Source organism: Echeneis naucrates, chromosome 15, assembly GCF_900963305.1.
Source record: "Echeneis naucrates chromosome 15, fEcheNa1.1, whole genome shotgun sequence".
Classification (NCBI taxonomy): Eukaryota; Metazoa; Chordata; class Actinopteri; order Carangiformes; family Echeneidae; genus Echeneis; species Echeneis naucrates.
The window spans coordinates 13,104,882-13,126,417 of NC_042525.1; the positions used below are offsets into that span (position 1 = coordinate 13,104,882).

Sequence of the window (21,536 nt, forward strand, 5' to 3'; positions counted from 1 at the left end):
AAAGCATGGAAGACTAAAAGTGAAAACACACGAGTGCTACTTTTGCAGTATCTGTACAGTTGTTCCTTTCAAGGCAAAACCAGGACTTTCCTGGGTGTGGGCACCATTGGCCTTTGGCCACAGGGTGAGGGTGTGTCAATGAAGCCCCCCTCTAAATAAAGGTCCACTGGTGACATGTAAAACCTAGCTCCAGCTCCTATGGTGTGAATTCTGCAGGGTCAAGGGTCAATCTCCATAGGAACAACGGTGAGGATAGCATCCTCATTTCCACGACGCACGACAATTCTCAAAGTGTTCTCTTTCTTGATGACAGCACTGACATCAGTTGCCGATGAGATCCTCTGGCCATTGATGGAGATGATGACGTCATGCTCTTTCATTCCACCACTGGAGTGGAGAAAAAAGGATTTAGTCAAGTGTGTTTCATGTGAAAAACAGCAAATTACAATGGCAATTTTGTTTCCCAAGGCTGATACCATAGTACCATTTTTATTTGATGGAGTTTTAGCCACTAAGAATGGAAATCTATAGTTCATGAAGGTCACCAGCTGTTGTATACAACCCAAATCACTATGTGTTCATCATTGCTTCCTGTCAGTTCCATGCCATGTATCATCTCATACATGCTGAAAAGCCACATCGAAAACAACAAAAAGATAAAAGCTGCTCAGAATGCGGTCTCCATTAGTATATGCAGTGTGGAAGAATTTAAGGGATGGGATGATAACCTTTATTTTCTTTTTGTGAACAAATATTACGAAGACATCAAAATAATTCTTTAGCCGGTCAAATATAATCTATTTATTTATGACTCACTATTAAAGGTTTTACATCCTCATCTCTTTAGGAGGAACCAACTATTTGGTTTTGGACTTTTCCTTTCCATGGAATTTGTTGAAATAGTTGAAACAGAAAAGAAAAGCTTAACCTCGAGATTATCTTTAAATGACGTTTCAGTTTTACAGCAGATCTTTTCCTCTCCTTTCATAAAGGCTTCCTCTTTAGGTTTTCATAGGAAGAATAAAAACAGCCAGCCAATTTAATGGTCCACAGATGTTACGGTTCTCTAACTACATGGTTCTTGTTTTGTATACAAACATATTGTATTTAAACTGTACTCCGGTCAGATTTACTTGCAGGCCAGTGAGGTCTAAATTATTGCATTTAACATCTGTTGGGAGAATTTTAATGATGCAACAATAATGATTCAATGATGGCACAGAAAGGTTGGAGGAAACATACACATGATGAAAAAAAAAAAAAAAAAAACAACTTGTAAACCTGAAATCACACACAGACCAAGGCCGTTACCAGCTGTGGTATCAGAAGCTAACGCTCAACAAAGCAGCTTAATTACAGCCAGATGTAAGCATAGACCACCACACCTCAACTCGTAACAGCATCCATTAACACAACTGCTACTCAGTATTGCCCTCATTACACTCAATTGCTCCAACACCTCCAGAAACACTCCAAATGGAGGCTTCTCTACAGCGCGGTCAAGATTTGTAGACCAGCACAACTCAGAGAGAGATCAAAGGCACGGCAGTGTAGGACAGAAAGTAACACAAAATACAAAATGAGACCACAGAAATGTTATGCTGCAAAAAGCAGGGTGATTTAAGCAATGAATAAACTCTGACCAGGCCTTGTAGGGGAATTCATTTTGGAGTGGGCTGCATGGGCAAGCGTAGGAAAACCGCAGTGCAGCCAGAAACCTCCCTGCATGAGGTTGAAGGAAATAGCTGACCTCAGCATCTCCTGAGCCCCAGTCTATAGGAGCTGTGGTGGTGGCTGTTTGGCTCTGATTGTGGGAGGAGGGGGATATTTTAGAAGCCCAGGCACTCCAGGCACACAAGACTGAGCTATGAATTTACCTACTACTGGGACAGTCGTGACGGAGCCTACGTATGCCTGTGTGTACAATTTATAGTGAGGGGAAAGAAATTAAATTCAGGAAGGAAATTAAATATACTGTCTATTTTCATTCTGAGAGGGGAGCTCCTGATCTGAGAGTGATAAGGAATCCTGTGCACATTAGGAGCATATGTGTAGGACAAAGTGCCAATGACAACATCCAGTGGCTCAGAAAGAATCAGAATTGATGTGCATTTGCAGTTCACGGAAACCACATGATTATGCTTACATTGCAGCTGGTGTCTTTGCAATGACCTCCATAACGTAAGCCCCAGAGGTAATGTCAGGGAAGTCACGGTGTCGAGTCTTCAGCTCTTTGGCCAGTCTAAACGGAGACAGCAGTGAAGGAGAAACTATCACTTTTTTGAAACCTGGCCCAAAACAAGAAATGGATATGCAGCGATTTCCTTTTGTCTGAAGCGCAATAAAGCGAATCATTGAAGATATTTCATGCAGATCTCATGCTGGTATTTCAATGTCATAGGCTATGACCTTCACAGTCACTCTCTTCATAGACATCTAATAGAACATCTATGGGCGATTTAAAACAAACGCTCTCTACCGCTCTGGTAGCCACAATTCAATGCATACCCTACTTTAACATTTAATGCAGGGCAATAAATCAACTGGGAAGTAGGGCCATTTTCCTATAGTTTTCAAGACAGCCAAGCCAATGGTGTCGCTCCCTAATGATTGTTAGATAGAATATAGGTTTAAGGCACTTCCATATTGGCTCCACATATCAGACCAGGAGTCTAGGTCCATTTTTATAGACAGTCTGTGTGCTCAAAGCCCCCAGTGGAGTCCAGCACCTCAGAATCAATGCTAAAGAGCACTTAAGCTGTCCTGGCAGCAAATGGAGGACCAACACCTCTCCAAGACTCTAGATGTAAGTTTTTCCTTTAGCTTGTCAGATGTTTGTACACTTCAGTGTGGAACTTACGCTGGAGTGAGAGTCATCATCCTCACACCAATATATTTCTTCTTAGCAGCTGTTCTCCCTGGAGAGACAACATTCACAAATACAAATGATTCATCTTCTTGCCTACCACAGTCTGGGACCTTAGTTTAAGAAAACCATTTGTTCACACATCTCCAGAGTGGGTTTTTTTTTTTTTTTTTCTTCTGTATTTGACTTAAAGAAATACCACTTTAGACCAGACAAAAGAGTTACGGACTGTCTCACTAATGTTGTGTGTTCTGCAGAGTAGTGTGCACTTGTGCATGACCATATACTTCATTATCGATGTGTTTCAGTATAAATTTGGCTCTTTTTTTTTTGTTATTTTATCAAACAAGACAAAGACAGACAAATCGAATGGGGAGGCATAAAATGCATTTGTGTGCTGATCCAATAACATCAAATAAGTTAAAGGGCAAGAAGAAGTAAAAATAAAAGAGCAACCATGACGTACACTGGCATTTTGTTCTTTGTATATCACCTACATGGATTCTTAAAAGTCAGTGTGGAATCAGCATATCTCAAGAGAGCTTTGGCAACCATGAGAATGATGTGCTGCCTTATGTGGTCCTTCAGTATATGTGGACGTGGGACTTTGCTCCATCTCTTGCAGCCAAGTCAATGAATTGTTACAGTTGTCCCGGTGAATCAAGAGAAGCAATAAAATGAAATGAAAACATAATGAGGTGTGTCGGTGAACACTCGTACCTCTGGACTGTCTGTCATAGGACTCTGCCAGGAACTGTCGGATCTTGTCGGAGGGTATGGCAAAGGAGATGCCGGCTGTCACTTTCAATGTGTTGATCCCAATCACCTCACCATCCTACAACAGCAAACATCAATTTATTCTCCAAGAAAAAAGACAACTGTATATTAATATATAGAGACTTTGCTCTTACCAGATTTACTAAAGGCCCTCCAGAGTTGCCATACTGTTAAAAAAAATGCACCAGATATTATTTATGCTTGTAGGGAAGACACAGTGTTTGTATACTGACAATGCTTTTTCATTCGCCTACATTAATGATGGCATCAGTCTGAATGTAGTCCATGTCAGAGTTGCGTAGGCCCAGCTCTCTTCCCCCTCGCTGAGTTGTGCTGACGATTCCTGTGGTAACTGTATTCTGGAGGGAAAACGGGCTGCCGATTGCCACCACAAATTCCCCTGGTCTCAGGTCTGATGAGCGGCCCAGCAACAGCACGGGCAGCTTGGTCTGCAGAAAAGACAAAGTGTCAATGTTCATATTGCAGGACCCAATACTGTAAAATTTTATACATCCAGCTTTGCAAAGTAAAACTAAGGTCATGTAGACCACGATGTATTTACATACACTCAGAAAAGCTGTCACTGCTAAACAACCAGGTAGACAGAAAACTGGCACGTAATAGTATGTTTTCAGAAAGTTGGAATAATCAGAAATGGTAGACTTTCCTAAAAAGGTGGTGTGTGAATGTGTCTCAGTGAAAATTGCCAACTGCTTTTTTATCCTTTCAACACAAGAACAAGTGGTCTGAAGCCTAATATTACAGCTCTTAAAATAGGATAATTAGAGGTGGGAAGTAATGCTGAAATATTTGGTGTTAAGAGTCAGATGATTAAGTATAATCCATATTTGCCTGTATTTTGCATTTGAAAAAAGCAGTATCACAGTTTATTATGAAACTTATAGTACCTGTAATTTTTGTTGTAACTAAACAGAGCTTGGAGGACAACTTATGATTGTGTGTTTTGTGAGTCGACACGCGCAAAATAGGTACAGCAAAACCACAAGTCTGCTAAACACAACCCAATCTACACTGCATGGCAATGCTCACATACAGGAACACTTATACTCTTTTCCACTGCAGGGAGGTGTAACATTTATGCCAAACATCTCAACTGAAAATGCTAATAATCAACATCAAAAGCTTATTTTGTAGGATTGAAAGAACAAGCCCACTAACAAATCATTCCTAATGGTGAGTGTGAGCCAAGAAACCACAGATGCTGGAAAACTGACTGATACAGTAAATAATGACTACCTTAGGCTCTAGTTAGACCTATTACACTGAGCAGCGGAAACCAAACTAGTAAGACCTTGTCTCTGCAGACAGACGCATAGAGGATATATTTATCCATCGGGAGTGACAGTTTCCTTCTTTGAATGAAATCATCTCCGCCGGGCAGCCCGCAGTCAAAGCCCACGCGCCACCACATGACGTTGAGTCTGTACACAGGTCCAACGCCCTGACGGCAAGCTGGCCCTGTCTTAGAAAAAAAAAAAAGACCTGTGGTCCTCCTGTGTATCCATTTTGTTTACTTAGTGTTATAAATAGGTGGCAGAGGAGGCTGCATGGTAACTTAGACAGCAACACAAGTTGGCACAGACAGACAAAAGGATCCACGTGAAATATGTATGCCAGCTTGATACTTCAGATATTCCAGACAAATCTCAAATTAGACTATTCTCAAACATGAAATATAACCCCTTGCTGCCCACGCATGCACACATTTCCCCTCTGTGTTTGCAGATGTCCTCAGCTGTCGCTAAAACACTTGATTTATTCCTTCAAACCAAATGATATAACTGGATTGTGAGAAATCATTCAACACACAGCCTTTAGAATAATGTGCCAGTGTGTTAGACTTCACTGTAAACCATCTTGCCCGATGAAGTTATAATTAGAAGATGACAAAGTCAGTGACAGCCGGTAAACTGAGGAAGTGAACCTTTCAGTAATACTTTCCACCTTACCTTACATGTGCGCGCGCACACACACACACACACACACACACACCGATCCAAACGTACAAACACACACGTGACATTTGCCTGAGGCTGTCTCATGGGTGCCTGTGAGCTTATTTGATCATATGGGGGATCTTAAAGGAACGCATGGCACATACACAAACTTCAACAGAGTACATATAAACCAAGAAACATGCGTTAGGCATGTGCAAACACATAATCCCAACACACAGGAGCAGCAATGTGTATAATCAGCCCTGCTCCCCTCCTCTCTTCACACGCTGAGATAAGAGTATAACCAGATGGAGAGAGGAAGCAAGACACACACACACACACACAGAGAGAGAGAGAGAGAGAGAGAAGAGTAGAGATGTCAGGTGGATGTGAGTCACTGCCAAGACATTCAGGATCAGGCCACTGCTGGTCACCATGAGTGGATAACAGTCAGTGATACCAGTGCTGTCATGGTGACTGTTGCTGCCAGGTGAAAACCTTGTTTCTCCAGAACGTCAGCTTTCAGGAACAGCTACTAAATCCTAATGTGTTCTGAAAGAGTTTAATAAATGCAGCCTATAGACGTCTTTATCCATCTTATCACATATCCCGACAAATCACAATGCATTCACAAAAATCACATACCAAGGGTGAGAAACGTATCAGTTTGCTGAGAACCAAGTGATGCTTACTTGAGAAGGCAGAATAAACACTGAAAATACAGGCTGGTCTTTGTCAGACACCCTTAGCTTACGTATCACTTACTAATCGTGACTAGTCAGCAATTTGGAATGACTTGTGGAAAATCCTTTCACAGTATGAGTTCGCCCACCCATTCAGTGATTCAACCTGCTATTTCAGATGATGGTCAGGAAGCACTGGTGCTTCACCAAAAAGACTCTACAGCCACACGTAAAAGAAGGAGGTGAGGTGAAGAGGGAGAACAACAAACACCGCAAACCATAGGGAGAGAGTCTGAGGATATGAGATGAATGAGGCAAACACATTCTGTTAGATACTGCCAAAAAAATATACTTTTGCCCTGAAACTCAAAAGAGCACCAATTTGGAAATATCTCAGGAAACTACACTAAAGTCCAGAGCTCTTGAAAACAACCCGATGTGGTCGACGAGGATAGCATCTAGTTTCTGAAAATGAATGCTTTGTTAAGACCACTTCATTGCCTCATGTCGCTAAACTTCAGTATGATGCCAGACATTTTTTACCCGAGTCACAAAGCAAATTGTGTTTTCCAAGCTCTTGAACATTCAGATAAGAGAGGAAAATTAGGCATCAGCTGGAAGGAGGGGAGAAAGAATAGCTTTGTTTGCTTGAACAATATGAGTTGTTGTAATTGGGCACGTGCTGAGAAGAATGCCAAATGTTTTAGTCAACTTTTTTCTCATGGAGGTGAGTTTTGATCCCCTGCATACAGATAACGTCAAAGTTAGCTTATCAGGGCAACTATGGCGGATAGATAATAAGATTGCTGGCAGGCAAGCTAACAGGCTGACTTGAACTTTGCAGAGAAGGTGTCATTGGTTAACATTACAGCCTTGGAGGATTGGAGGCTCATTTAAAAGCCATTAAACTAACTACCACTTTTATGACTTTATGAAAAGCCAGGTGCGAATTTTAACTCGAGTCAGGCTGGAATGGACTAATACGACTAATAATACTGAGACAAATGTTTAATTATACACTTATACACACACACAAACACAGATATAGGAACACTGAGAGGGAGGAGGCTGCCTGAGCCTGAACTTTCACAAACTCAAGTCTGTAAATTAAAACCCACACACCTGGCACTGTTTATGCATGCAGTCAGACCACTTCAAAATAAACACTTTCCGACACAGTAGCTGTTTAGGGTCAGCATGTGACTCCAAATGTATATAACAATTTCAGTCACTGAAGTGCTCCTGTGTCTTTCATACAGGTGACTTCGAAACAGGGAGTTCTACTGAGAAATTGTACACTAAGGTATAGGAGTTTACTGCTGGGTCTGAACTTGTGCCCTCAGGGTGGTGGTAATGCAGATTAAAAAAAAAATGGGGCAGGTTTCAACATGCTGACACATAACATCAAGCCAGAGGATCAGGAGATCAGACCGAGGGGCTGGAGAGAGGGGACACCGAGCGTGTGTGTGTCTGGATGCTTGTATGGTGCGTAACTGATTCAGTATTGTATGTGTGAACGCCTGTTTGTGCATGCTTGTGTAGGAAAAAAAAAAAAAAAAAAGCAAAACACAAATGTAAGTGACTGTTGTAACTATGATTTTTACAGAAAACCTTTTCACAGACAAACACGCTTATCAAAGCCACAGTCCACTCGTAAAGCAGGACTTCGTCACACAAAGCAGTTCCTCGCACTGTAGTTAATATCAACATGTTCACATCACTCTGGCTACACCATACCTTTGCAACACAAGTTTGGAAACCACTATGGTTTCCATATGTTGTTGGGAAGGTTTTTTAAGTCTGTGTAAGAGCAAACATATGTCTGTGAGTTCCATGTGTATTTTCCACTCCATGCAGGCTCGCATGAGAGCTCCGAGGATTTGAAGGCGTCTCAGTTCTGGCTAGACACCACAAAACTTTGAACTGTGCAAATCACAATGATGAGAGGAGATGAGGTCTCAAAACTCACTTAAATATATACTACACACAATCTTTTTTTTTTTTTTTTTACCTGGAGTATAATGTCATCTCACGTATTTATGCAGCTCTGGATTGCACTGGGATTTCAGCATTAGTTCCACATCTCGACCTGTGGGTGCACTGGGATAATGTTCCAGCATTAAAAAGTTTAGACAATGTGTATGAAGAGTAGTGGCAAGAGTGAGGCTTATGGCGGTAATTCTGGTTCCTATGGGCTTTATATGTCTGTTGTCTCAGGTATTCTTTATGAGGCTTTGGGAGCTCACTGAAATCTCCTCAGTCAACTCTGAAGGTCCTCGAATCCCACTTTAGGAACTAAAGGGTTATAGCACTGTCTATATGTGCTGCATTTTCCAAGCTGAGTATGACAGCTGCAATAAATGGCTTAGATAATAAAAGGCACAACTGATTAAAAGGTAAACACCCCTAGTCTGGATAATCATCATAATAACAAGGCACAGTAACCTTGTTTGCTTTCAGAACAAAAGAAGAATGAAATAAATTGATAGCCAGTTAATGTCTTGACTAGTGCGTTTGTTCTCTATCATTTGACTCTAACAACAGCAGATTTGAAACATATAAAATGATGTCAATAACTGGCAAGACACAGTTTTGCGCCATGCTGTGCCCATCCAGCAGGCTGAGAGAACATTTTATGCAGCCAAAAAGTAGGCCAAAACAAAATGCATCAAAACTCAGCAGGGCAAGATTGTGTGTGTGTGTAGTGGGTGTGTGTTTTCCTTGGCTTTTTTCCTTCCCAACTGCATCTTTAAGCATGGGAACCATTTTAGTTGCAGAGACAAAAGATGAGGAGGAGGATGGAAAAGAAGAAAGGAGGATGTGATCCGTTTCCCGTCTGCCTGTCTCTGAAGGACAACATGCAGCGTCTTTCCACCAGAAACGGAGAGTGTCCCTGCAGTGAGCCATCTTAAACCCCTCCATACACACACACACACACACACACACAGACACATAAGGATTCCCAAACAAAGATTTAAATTGATTGCTATTTTTTTTGTCTGTCAATACTGCTAATCCAAGGAACCATTTCTCACACCCTGCGGAAACATTTACCCAGAGTTACTGATAAACAGATAAATGCATCTACAAATGACTATGTGGAGTCACATTCCTCTCTTTCCTCTCTGCACATAAACACAGGGACACACACACGCACACACACATGCGTATTCCAGTAATAGGTCTATCCAAACCACCATTTCCCACAGAGAATGGTTTCAGTCGTAATACTAGGTGATGGGCAGTGCAGACACAAACACTGCCATTGTTTTCAGGGGAGCATATGAGGGCAGTTTTCTTTTCTTAACTGCAAAAACATTGTGAGGCTGATTTTTGCATGAGGGTTCAGTTTATGGCTCATTTATAGATGATTTATCCAGTGGGATGGAAGTCTATTTGAGATAGATTTTTTTTGTACCACCTGAAGTGAAAAATTGCAGGCCCTTCTCTCAGAAATCACTCCTCTAGATACTTAATAGTTTTCCACTGAAGTACCACGCATTATTGTTTTACAGACAATGTTTTCCAATTGATATATGTAATTTTTGATATAATGGATTCTTTATTCCAAACATGTAGAAAAGCATCTTCTTGATTATGGTTCAGAATCTTTGCTTTCATGAGCTGAAATGAGGAAAATTAGAGTAGGATTCTATTTTCATCTATTATTAATATAATAATTATTTGCCTAACAAAACTCTATACCACTGCCAGTTACATAATAGGGATAAAATCAGCATTCTAAAAACTCTTGTAAATCCAGTCATAAATTAAATTTTGGCACACTGAGGCATCAAGCTTGATACACATGCCGCGCCTATCATTGCTCAACTACTGTGGGATCACCTGTGTTTCAGAAGAATATAGCAAAGGGCTCACCACAGGCAATTTGATTTTTTTTTCCTGAATTCTAAACCTAAATGTGAAGTATCAATGCTTTTGCAACATGAAGCACTCGGCCTCAAGATAAGGACTGCACAAGCCGCGAAGAAAGATTTGCAACACAATGGAAAATTGCCTGCACAGTACATTTGAGTGTTTTTCAGTCATTCCAAGACACTATGGCCTCATGCAAGTCTGTGGGGTCAACACAAGCTAATAGGATTAAATACACATCCTACCAATTCAGCAAGCTTTCCAGTCAGTGCAAGGCCTTCCAGGTGAAAGTGGATGTGTCCAATTCATTGTAAGCATTTCCAAATGAACCTCCAAGTTCTGAATTAGAGAATGGGAAGCCTTTTAAACCTGAGGCACAATGAGTTATCTTTATTGTGCCATTACCACAACACACAGTGCTCTCATTAGCCTATTAGCTCACTTGGTCCTTCAGACATATGGATTCATTTTCCAGTCCTTGACCGCATTGTTCCCTCTTTTTCTGTCCTTCTTGTTTTCTCTTTTCCCCCCTCACTCTCTTTGGACAGGAACAAGTGAGTACAGGGCTTCTCCCCCCTTCCCTTCCCCTATGAAGTTCCAGCTGCTGCAGACAGACTAATGTATTCCCCAGAGCTGAGGGGTAGACCACAGCCCCGAGAATGGACCAGGCCTTGCTACCAATAAACTCCAATTTCACATAGAAAAGGAAAGAGAAAGACGACAAAAGTCAATTATTATTCTCGGGGAAAACTTTATGTTAAACTTTCTCACTCGTAAACTGATGCAATTGTTTACTGCTTATCCGTGGCTGCTTCTGGGGTGCTGATGTTGACAGCAGTCAGCGTTTATTTAATACAGAGTGCTTTGAAAAAGACAGTAAGGAGCAGAGAAACAGGGTGGAGGGATGGGGAAGGGGAATGAAAGACTAAAGAAAAGCACAACATGCCAGTCGTATGAATTCATAAAACCACAAATGATAATTTTGGAATTCTTACTTATGGAGGTAGAAATGTTCCTATAAATTCAATCTGAAAAGATCCTACTGCTGTTCTTCTTTTACTCAATATGGAGCTGTTGTGTTGCTCATCACTTGTTGTGGCACATTGCTGTCATGGGTTAGTGATTTAAGACCTGAGACTTAGGACAGGTAAGGACCTTATTATTCTGTCTGATCCCAGAAAATACACTCCAAATTTTGGGATTAGCTACAATGAAGCTCCAATAGTTCATTTTAGCTTTTCAAATAAACAACCTGTAGCAAGAGGTTCAGATTAGCTCAAGTTAATGTTTTTAAGTGTCATCCAAAATGACAGCTCTACTCGTACTCCTGCCCTCTCATTATAACTCACTCATCCTCTAATTTCCCCATGCAGTACCTCTGCAAACTGTCCAAATGTTAGACACACACAAACATGCAAATTCTTCCTCATTAGTCAGATCGTGTGGCCTCTCCAACGTAACCTCTCCTTCATCTTAATAGATTAGAATCCACTTTTAACCGCACATGGTTTACCGAGCAGCTACGGCGTCATGCTGAGGAATGCTACAAATACAGGCACAGCGAAAGGCCAAAAAATAAATGGCATGCAATGTGTATACCAGTATGACTCATTCCTAAAGCTGACACAACTGATTGTACAGGGGACAGGATCAGCAGAGCATGCGATGCAAACAACATGGTGACACCCCCCACCACCCCGTAAATGACCCAGACTGTCATCAACAATTTAAATGGCTTTTATGATAAGATGGCTGAAAAGAAAGCATCTGTCACCGCTCTTTTCTGCATCCTTCCCTCACACTGTCAACCAAACAAAACCTGAATATTTCAACTTCTTTTCAGAATCTGAGGTCTTTGTAAAACACCTTGTGTTACTGTCAAGAGCATCTATTCAGCTGTATTGCCCAGCTATGAGAGTGAGCTCCATAATGCACTCTGCTCTGTTATGTATTTCCGTCAATAGGCTCTGGCTCTCTGCCATACATTCCTTCACTTGACTCCAAGCTGTGATCAAAATCTGATGTGGACTGAGAGACCGACATCCAGATAGAAAGAGAAAAATATGTAGCAAAAGTTACATTGCATTGTCTTTTCTGTTACACACCACACATGCTTTAAAGTAGACCCATTTCCAATTTTTGGTAACAAGGAGCTGCCCCTGGAAGTTGCTCCTGACATGACTTGTGTAATATCTGTCAGGTGCATGTTGTCTTATCTGTTCCAAGAGAATCAGCGATGACTGCCAGCCAGCTGTCTTTTAAACACAGATTTGGCCGCACCTGCAGTCTCACTTTACAACACTTGTGGAGTGAATAATCTCCTAGATTTAGAATATTTTCCATGCCAAGCCTCAGATTTCAAGTCTTCAAAAGCTTTTCTTAACAGTTAAATAGCAGATTTATAAAACAGTTAGCGAATGTTTTGATCTTTTTGACAGAGAGGTTTGTGTAGAGTGCATCTACAGATGTCCTTATTTCAAGTGACTCATGACTCTTTGCATTAAAGTGCACTTAAGAAACAAAGACATGTATTTTTCTTAATTTAGAAGTCAAGCAAGTCTTTTGTCTCTAAAGCAAATCGGGAGGGTTGTTAGTTTCGAGAACTCGACAAGATAATTCACTAAGAATACAGAAAAAGTATTTAAGAAGCACAGTGGCAGACTGATTTGCAATGGCGGGTTAGACATGAGTAAATATAGAAATAATAAAAAAGCTGGAAGCTGGAAACTGGAAGCCTACAGAGACTGAAATTAAAGTAAGAGACAGTAGAGTTGGCTAGTGGAGAAAATATATCCTCTAATAAACCTGGAAAAACCTTATTCCTTTCCCAGTAGAGACTGGTAAAGTGAGTGGTATTGATTTTTTTCCCCTCACTCTCAGCAGGGGGGTGGGAGAAAGCAAAGGTGTTGGCATATTCCTTTAAAGAGGCTGTGGCTGAAGTGGGCAAATATTGAATAAAAGTGGGTAGAAAAAAGATTAATGAGTCCAGATTTGTCTTTCTTCACCAGGACCTTTCTAGCTGTCTGACAGTTTTATCTCCTTGCCATACCCTCAGACTCTTTTACACTTTGACTGACCGGTGGATCAATCTTGATGAGGGCGATGTCCGATTTCTCATCCACGTCTTTGATTTTTGCATCGTAGGACGCGCCGCTCTTCAGCTCCACTTTCACTCGATGCTTATTGGCCACAACATGGGCATTGGTCACAATCTGGCCATCTTCTGCCACGACAAAGCCAGACCCGCTGGCGACTGCCACCTCTCGCTTGCTGTAGGTCATCCTGTCGGGCGAAGGAGACAACTTTAGGAGGGAATGGAAAGAATGTGAGTGTCTGCATTAATTTTGTGAAAAGGTTGTAAATATATACACGCACATAAACATTAGGCATGTTTCTACTGACAGGTGAGCTGGAGAGATTAAGTCGATAAAAACAGCAGGAAAACGAAGCAAGCTGACTTTTACAAACAGCACAAGTTACCCTGAGGCAGCAAGACCAAAGGAAAGAAGAAGAGGGAAAATAAAAAGCAGGGCTGAGGGAGCCAAAGATGGAAGAGCAGACACTGAAAAGCCACTTTACAAACCAGTGACAGACAGAATAGAGACGACACACACTGGGAATTGAGATGTCAAAGATGAGCGAGTGCCAGAGATGACAGAGCTCAAAAGCGGGGGAGACGAAAAAGAAAAAAAGAAGACGTTGAAAGGTGGGGTGTGGGGAGAAAGCTGCACCTCCTGACTGGTGTGGTCTGGTTAAGTACACAGGTGGGCTGTAAATTTTAGTGTGTTGCAGAGCGGCCCTCGTGCACAGCTCTTACTTGCGGTAAAGTTCAATGTGAACTACAGCCGGAGCAATTCTCTCCACCACGTCTGCAATGAAGTTGTATTTGTGTCTTGGGCTGTCTGGATTGTCTTGAGCTGGAAATACAAAACACACACACGTAGGACGTCAGGCAAGTGAATACAAATGCACTGAAATACTGCATGATGAGAAGAGCTGCATGAGACTGGAAAGCCCTCAGATAAAACCATTTATCATAGGTGAACCCTGGCAATAAAAAGTGCAAACAAACACTTAACCTTCACTTTTACCCTAATCTCTGCCGTGGATGACTGTACATAATATATTCTTAAACCATTGACAGCTCTTTCCTCAAGACAAAACTTCGCCACGTAAGTATAATACCCCTTATGCACATACTGCCGTAAACTGTATATATGAATACTGCCAAGTTCCCTGAATCACCCACCTCACCATCTATCAGGCATTGGGCAAGTCAGGAAATGTTGACTGATTTACCTGGTAATTAAATGCTGCCCAGAAGACAGTTTCACCAAAGCTATGAATCAAGACTCTCCCGACCCTTCTGTCATCTATTCACTCGTAAACTCTTATTTTGCCCCATACCGCCAACGATTTTGCCTTGCAAGGGCAATTTTCAGCTATTATGTTCTCTTTGAGGACAAAATTTTGTGAAAGTCAAAGACACCCATAAACCCTGGGATATCAATAATTGCAGTGAAGGGTTAAGGAAAGAGAAAGAGATTTTCCGCTTGAGGTGCAGTTAAGCTAACACAAGCATGGAATGAGCACCATCTTGCCGTAACGAACGCCACTAAATTATACAGTATGAAAACTTTGTCAACCCGCAGGGGGAAAATTCTGCTGTTATGTGATCACTGGGTCATAGCTGACAGTCAGAGAAATTGTATGTATAAAAATGTACAAAACTCGAAAGTCTACAGTCACACAATGTGAGGCCATACATTAGCGAAATGCTAACATGGTGTTTTCCATGTTGATCAGGTTTTTTTTGTTTGTTTGTTTGTTTGTTTTTTACCACTTTCGCATTCTAGCATTAGCCAATTAGAAAAAAAATACCACACCTGTAGTTTTTTATCATCATGAAAAGGACATTCCTTTTACATAGTGTGTACCAATTCTTGGTGAGAGAGTCACTCAAAAATCACGAATTTGACTCATCAGGGGATTACCTAAGTTATTAGGTTGTATCCTCTGGATATTTGAGCAAGAGTTTGGACTGGCAGAGCTGCTGCAGAAAAAGTCAGAGATCCCCTGAGTCAGGGAGTTTGAGATGGAAATCCGCAACAAATTTCATGTCAGCGCATTTACCAAAAGTTAAGTTTTCGCTTAGAGGCAAAACTCTAAACCTCAAGGCGGTGATAGACTAAAAGTTGCTGGGTCACCAAAGTATTTCAGTTTCAACATTTGGGAAGCATCAATTTGTTGATTTATTTATTTTTTTTTTAGTTAGGACAGAAATGATGGACTCACTGACTGATTACCACTTTGAGAGTCATCTTTTTTTTAAAAGACACTGGAGTCATATTTCTCCGTTTTCTCCAGATCTCCTTTGATTCATTTGAGTCATGATGGGAAATCATGACTCAAATGTTGCCTACAGCTCAGTAACTTTAGCTCAGCTTAAAGACGCTTTCCTGTTGTTCAAGTATGTTGCCTTTCAAGCCAAATTGAAAAACAGCTGTCTCTTTAAATGACGGGGAAAAAAAATTACAAATTCATCCAGAACTTTGTCCGACAGTGTGAAGGGAAAGTAGGAATATAAAGCTCCTTCATTATTGCCTCGTCCACATAATCCTTCCGGAACATTTTTTTGCTGACTAGTTGCCACAGGTAACCAGTAAATGTACTGACCAAACAGCTGGAGTTGAACCTTGCTGCAGCTAGTACAGGAGCTGCAGATTATTTTCACCCAATTATTTGATGTAGTTTTACAAAAAAACTGCTTAGAGCCACTAAGAAAAGCTAACGCTGAAGTGAGGAAGAAAGATTTCTTTTCACATACTGTTAAGAGCAAGAGTCACTGAGCACCTCACCACACACATACTTAGCATCTGGACAAGGAGGTTTGAAACATTAGCGTGCCAGAAATCCTGGATTTTACTAACAATAACTCCTCAGCCTGACTTTAATTATATATCAGGCACATGAGTTAGGTAGAAACAAAGACATAAACAAAAATGGTTTGAAGAACTGGAAGCTAAACAAGATAAGCAAAAGTGACATGTTTTCAAGACTGTTTTTTTTTTTTTTTTTTTGGGGGGGGGGGGGGGTTAAAAAGAATATCACCTTACACCTTAAAACAATAGCCCATGCCAGACCTTCAATATTTCTTCTTGTGATTTTGTGCTGTTAGTGCTGACAATGAGGAATTTTATTTGACTGTGATTTAAATAAAGAAATGATTGCCAATTGGAAATAACAGACACTGTGGAACACAGACATCTAATCATTTCAGATCAACGGAGAGCAACATTAAAGAGGACCAAGAATTGAGCTGTGGGGGACACCACAATCCATTTGAGACTAAAAAAAGCAACTCTGGCACATGACAAATTTGGAATTTATGATTTATACCTGCTGAGGTCTTTGGCTCGCAAAACACACTTTGGAATACTGCCATATAAAGAGCAATGAATTTCCTCTGTGTCCTCAGCATCTATGGCCTGTTGAACTAAAGATCTTAGACACGAAGGTGGAAGACATGTCTTGTTTTAAAGCAAGGTCGCTCCTCACGAAAGTTCATTATAACATTGCGCAGACCATAATTTCACAATAAACATGTGTTGAAAGACTCGTGAGGGAGGGAAGCATTCAGCGTTTAGAAAGAGCTTTTTCTTTTTCTTGCTTTCTCTCTCTCTCTATCTCATCCAGACATTCAGTGCCCCCTGCCATCATCGCCCATTACCCCTCCTTCTCTTGACATTAACCTTCACCACAAGGGTCTAAGGTCAAGATTTCAGCTTGTTCTTATTTCTCAGAAATTACGCACAGTTCTGTATAGTTTATATAGTTACTGCTTTTTCTCATCCTCTCAATGAGAGAAGCTTGATAGAACATAAATCCACTAAGGCAAGTTCAGTGTTCCTCTTACTTACAAACACTGATTCTCTGATGTAAAGCAAACTGAGGTCCACCAAAGCCACACAAAATACTTGAAACTAAAGGAAATGTTTCAATACCAAAGAAGTACTCAAACAGGTTGGACAAGCTGATCAGGCGAGCTAGCTCTGTGGTTGGCACAAAGCTGGACTCTCTGGTGACAGTTGCAGAGAGGAGATCCAGAAACAAACTGCTGGCTATTACGGACAACGCCAGTCACCCTCTGCAGCCTGTCATCAGTGCACAGAAAAGCCTGTTGAGTGACAGACTGCTTCTCCCCAGGTGCAGAACCAACAGATTCAAAGACTCCTTTGTCCCCCGAGCAATAAAACTGTATAACTCTGCACTAGGTGGGAGGGGGAGGAGTAGCAGGAAGAAAGAGGGATTGGAGAAGATGGGACACTAAAAAAACTGAATATTTATGGTTGTACATTTGTTGTTTATATATTTCAAACTGTGTGTTTTCTTTTACTGTTCTTGTCGGTGCTGTACCTGCTGGAACAACAATTTCCCTGACGGAGACCTCCCAAGGGATTAATAAAGTCTATCTTATCTTATCTTATCTTAAGTGCTGTGCGTGATTTAGGTAAAATAAAGCCTTGAAGATGAGCTTTGGCCCTGACTTAACTTGACTGATTGAGACTGATTTTGACATTTTCAATGACACTTTTAATGTGAATCTCAGCCCACTCAAGTGTACAGTCATGACTCAGTTGGAAGGGATGCTGCGTTTACATTTAAGATGTACTTTTGAACTTTCTGCTGTTTATAATGTCACAGTTACACACCGGAAACATTTTGAGATGACACATTGCACAACAGTCGGGGTAAATTGAACTGAACAAATTTTTCTATTTCTAATTTCCAATTTCTAAAAAGTTAGTTTTCATCAATTTCTTGGAATACAACCCAAAAACATCTGGGCCCTAAAATACATATCAGAGTGGCAGTTTCAACAGCAGTAATAAAGTAAAAATTATTTCCTTTGTTGTTGGAATAAAAGAGATACACAGGCCTATTGTACAGACCAGGTACCAATCTTTGGAGAATTTTAACCTATTAACTTCAAAACTGCTTATGACGCTGAAGCTTGTAGATTCTGGGGTCAATGCAACAGTTAACGCTACATTTGATAAACTTCATCATGGTCCAACAGAAACAAGAGGAGATGAGACAGGGATTGGACAAAGGAAAGGGCATCAGGTTTGATCTCAGAAAAGAGGAAGCGTAAACATAACATTTCTATTTCATAGTCAGTCTTAGATCCAATCTCTGAAAGAGATTGCAATAGGAGTTCCTGTATCAAAGGTCAGACGGAGAATGAAAGAAAGAAAGAGACAGAGAAGTGCAGGCCTCGTGTAGCGGAGAGGAAACAGATGAGAAAAACAGACAGACATGCAGAAACAGGAGCAGAGACAGACTGATAAAACAACATTTAAAAAAAAAAGTCACAGACACATGCACAAAGATGGCGTTTTAATATTACGAGTGGTTGAGAGGAGTTGGACAAGAATGTGCGCAGTCAGCACAATGTCACTCGCCCGGAGTCACGGAATGCATTCTGCAACATTAGCTGGCAAAACCATAATGGGCAGTGCAGTCTTGCATTGGATTTTCAATATGATTAAAAGAAAAAAAAAATCAGCATGATCACAACTTTATTTGCCCAGAGTAGTTTTTCTCAGCAGCCCGTGAATGCTGTTCTGTATCACAAATAGGTCAAAGATGCAAACCCTTCAATTATAAATCTCTTGGCCCATCCCTCTACTTTTTCTTCCTGGAAATTTCTGCACTGTCACTACATATATATATATATATATATATGTGTAAAGCTAAATTTGACATAGTGTATGCCAGAATGACTGACATTCAGAATCACTGCCTTTATAGTGCAGACACAAAATGACATCATTCAAAGTGTAGGTGCGTTTGTTTTCTTAACATGGGGCCATTTCACTGGGTAGTTCGGGGTGCCCAGAGGGGCTCCACAGCCTACAGCCTACTGGTCTCCTACAGTGAAGCTAACGTCAAAAAAAAAAAAAAAAAAAAAAAGGAGACGCTCTCTCACAGACGTCATTATTTTTCCCTGACAGTGTGGACAAAAGTACATGTGATGTACCAAATGAAACGTGACTGGTTTTATTGGCGCAAAGGAAATGTTTTCACTGGGTGCCACGGAAAATCAATAGGCTCGCCACAGTCCTGCTGTGGGTTCAACATGGTTAGCTGTCTGGAAATGACTGAACTATTGAAGTTGCTTACATGACTGACAAACAAATGTGGTGATAGAGTCTGCCCTGCTGCTGCGCTCACATGCTTTTTGATGTAAATGTAAAACTCTTCCAAAAGTATGGGTTGCTAATCTTGTCTCCCCCCCCCCCCCCCCCCCCCCCTCCTCCTGCCTGTGTTAAACTGTCTTCCGCAGAGAACAAATTTTGACTCCGAATCTGCGCCAGGCATTCCTTCATGTGACTGTTAAGTGTGATTTACGAGTGACAACAGAGACACAGAGAGGGAGAGACATACTGAAACAGAAAAGGGAGAGAGGTTTGTGGGGCAGGAGGGGTCCCTCAGGTTTCCAAGCCAGGAGGTGAATCGCAGGTCTGTGAGGCGACAGGTGCTGAAGCTCTTCGTTCAGACATATGTGGTGCCCACTTCAGATGGACGTAAGTAAAACTCAAGCACAGCTGCACACGCACAAAAAAACTGAAGAATGATACTATGTCTGAATGTCTTTACCACCTGTAGTCCCACATCTGTACAAGTGTCCCTCTCTCTCACACACGTAGCATTAATGATGATGAAGACTCACTGGTTTGTGAGTGTGTGCTGTTTCACAGAGTGGCAGAGGTGACGAATGATGTCTGTTTATCACTGAGCTGCACTGACTGGGGGGGAAATACTGTCCATGTGTCACCAGTCAAGTTGGGGTCCTGTTTCCCATACTGTCATGCTTTTTTGGAAATATTTCTCTGTGTTGAACTAGCCTGGCACTGGCTCTGTTTTCTGAAACAATCGGCCACTTTATAGCCATGTGACTGTAGGTTTCCTGCGTGCCAGAGATAATCCAAAGGCTCCCATCCAGCTTTACATCAGGGTAGAGCTCATGACTTCACTCAGCCTGGCGAAAGTAAAATCGGCTCTCTGATCGAGTCTAATTAATGCAGGGAGAAGAAGGAAACGCACTTGAATGCTGGCTCTTGTTGTCCCACACACAATAGGGATTGTGTGACACTGAATGCGGCTTTAAGTTAGTTGGATGTGAAGGGCCAGTTGTCTGGCTTTGTTTGGGGCTCCTGGAGCTCCTTACCTTTCCCGCAGGCTCCCCGCTGAATGAACAGAACAGGTGGCTGCTGCAGCTTCTCGGCCCGGCGGCTCACCTTCTTCAGCTCGCAGATATTCCGGTAGGACACCCCATCGCTCCCGCACACCGGCTCGGTGGCTTTGCACACGCAGATCCCGCTCTTGCTTCTCCTCCTCACCGTGGCGGAGTACGCCACCCCGCCGGAGACGGAGCACTCCAGCCCCTCTCCGCACACCGGGTCCCCGAGCTTCCCGCTGCCGCCGCAGGCTTCCCCCTCGCCGGACGCGCACACCGAGCAGCAGCGGCAGGCGTCCAGAGCCTGGCCCGCCGGACAGTTCGCCGGGACCCGGGGACACATGGACTTGTCACACCTCGCAGGACATCCTATGGCATACCGGCCGGAGGTCTGGGCCACCGCGGGCGCGGACGCAATTACGCACAGCAACAGCGACCAAAACATGATTTAAAGTAGAAACAATCCAACGTTTTTGTTTGTTTCCTTTTAAATAATAATTGTTGTGTCCTTGTTTGAGTTAAACCTTAAAGTTTAGAAGAGCTCCAAAAGTTGTTGTAGTTGCAGTGTGACGGGATGGCAGAGCTCAGTAGTGCTGAGGTGGGAGTCAATTCAGCTGGAAGCGGCATTTAACCGAAAGTCCAGCTCGCAGCCAATCAGGGGGCTTGAACTTTAACTCCGGCACTGCGTCACTCTCTGCACGTTCACAACAAGAGCAGCCATTGGCGGCCTGTCGTGACGTCACGAACAGTCCAGAGAGCAGAGAGGCGTGACAGACGGGATGGCACGAGTCAAGCCTGCCTGTGGACGGATGGCAGATCTGCTGTACTCATTTAAGAGCTGTGATGACCAAAAAAAGTGAGTAAAGTGGAAAAAAAAAAAACAAAACAAAGTGGAGGAGGTCAGAGAGGTCAAGGTCAACTTCACCTCTGGCGTTTCTGGACAAGCAGTGGAAAGCTCCGTTTATTCATCATCTGCTGATAATGGGACAGAACCTGACTGAAGTATAAACAAGCAAGTAAAAATATAGAATCAGAGCTCCAGGAGTAGCACTGCCCAGATGTTTCAGAAAGTACACACACACACACAGACACACACACACACACACACACACACACATCCTGTTCTTGGTTTC

General features: G+C 42.0%; 1 protein-coding gene across 1 annotated transcript; it reads right to left on the reverse strand.

Annotated features, from left to right (window-relative positions):
• Positions 1-218: 218 nt before the first annotated feature.
• On the reverse strand, positions 219-20,848 carry LOC115055192 (serine protease HTRA1A-like). The gene is made up of 9 exons (XM_029520761.1): positions 20,395-20,848; positions 13,978-14,077; positions 13,238-13,442; positions 3,898-4,092; positions 3,778-3,810; positions 3,587-3,701; positions 2,861-2,918; positions 2,147-2,242; positions 219-387 (listed from the first exon to the last, which is right to left on the reverse strand). Exons 1-9 carry the CDS (start codon positions 20,846-20,848, stop codon positions 219-221), a joined length of 1,425 nt encoding a protein of 474 aa, XP_029376621.1.
• Between the last annotated feature and the right edge of the window lie 688 nt (positions 20,849-21,536).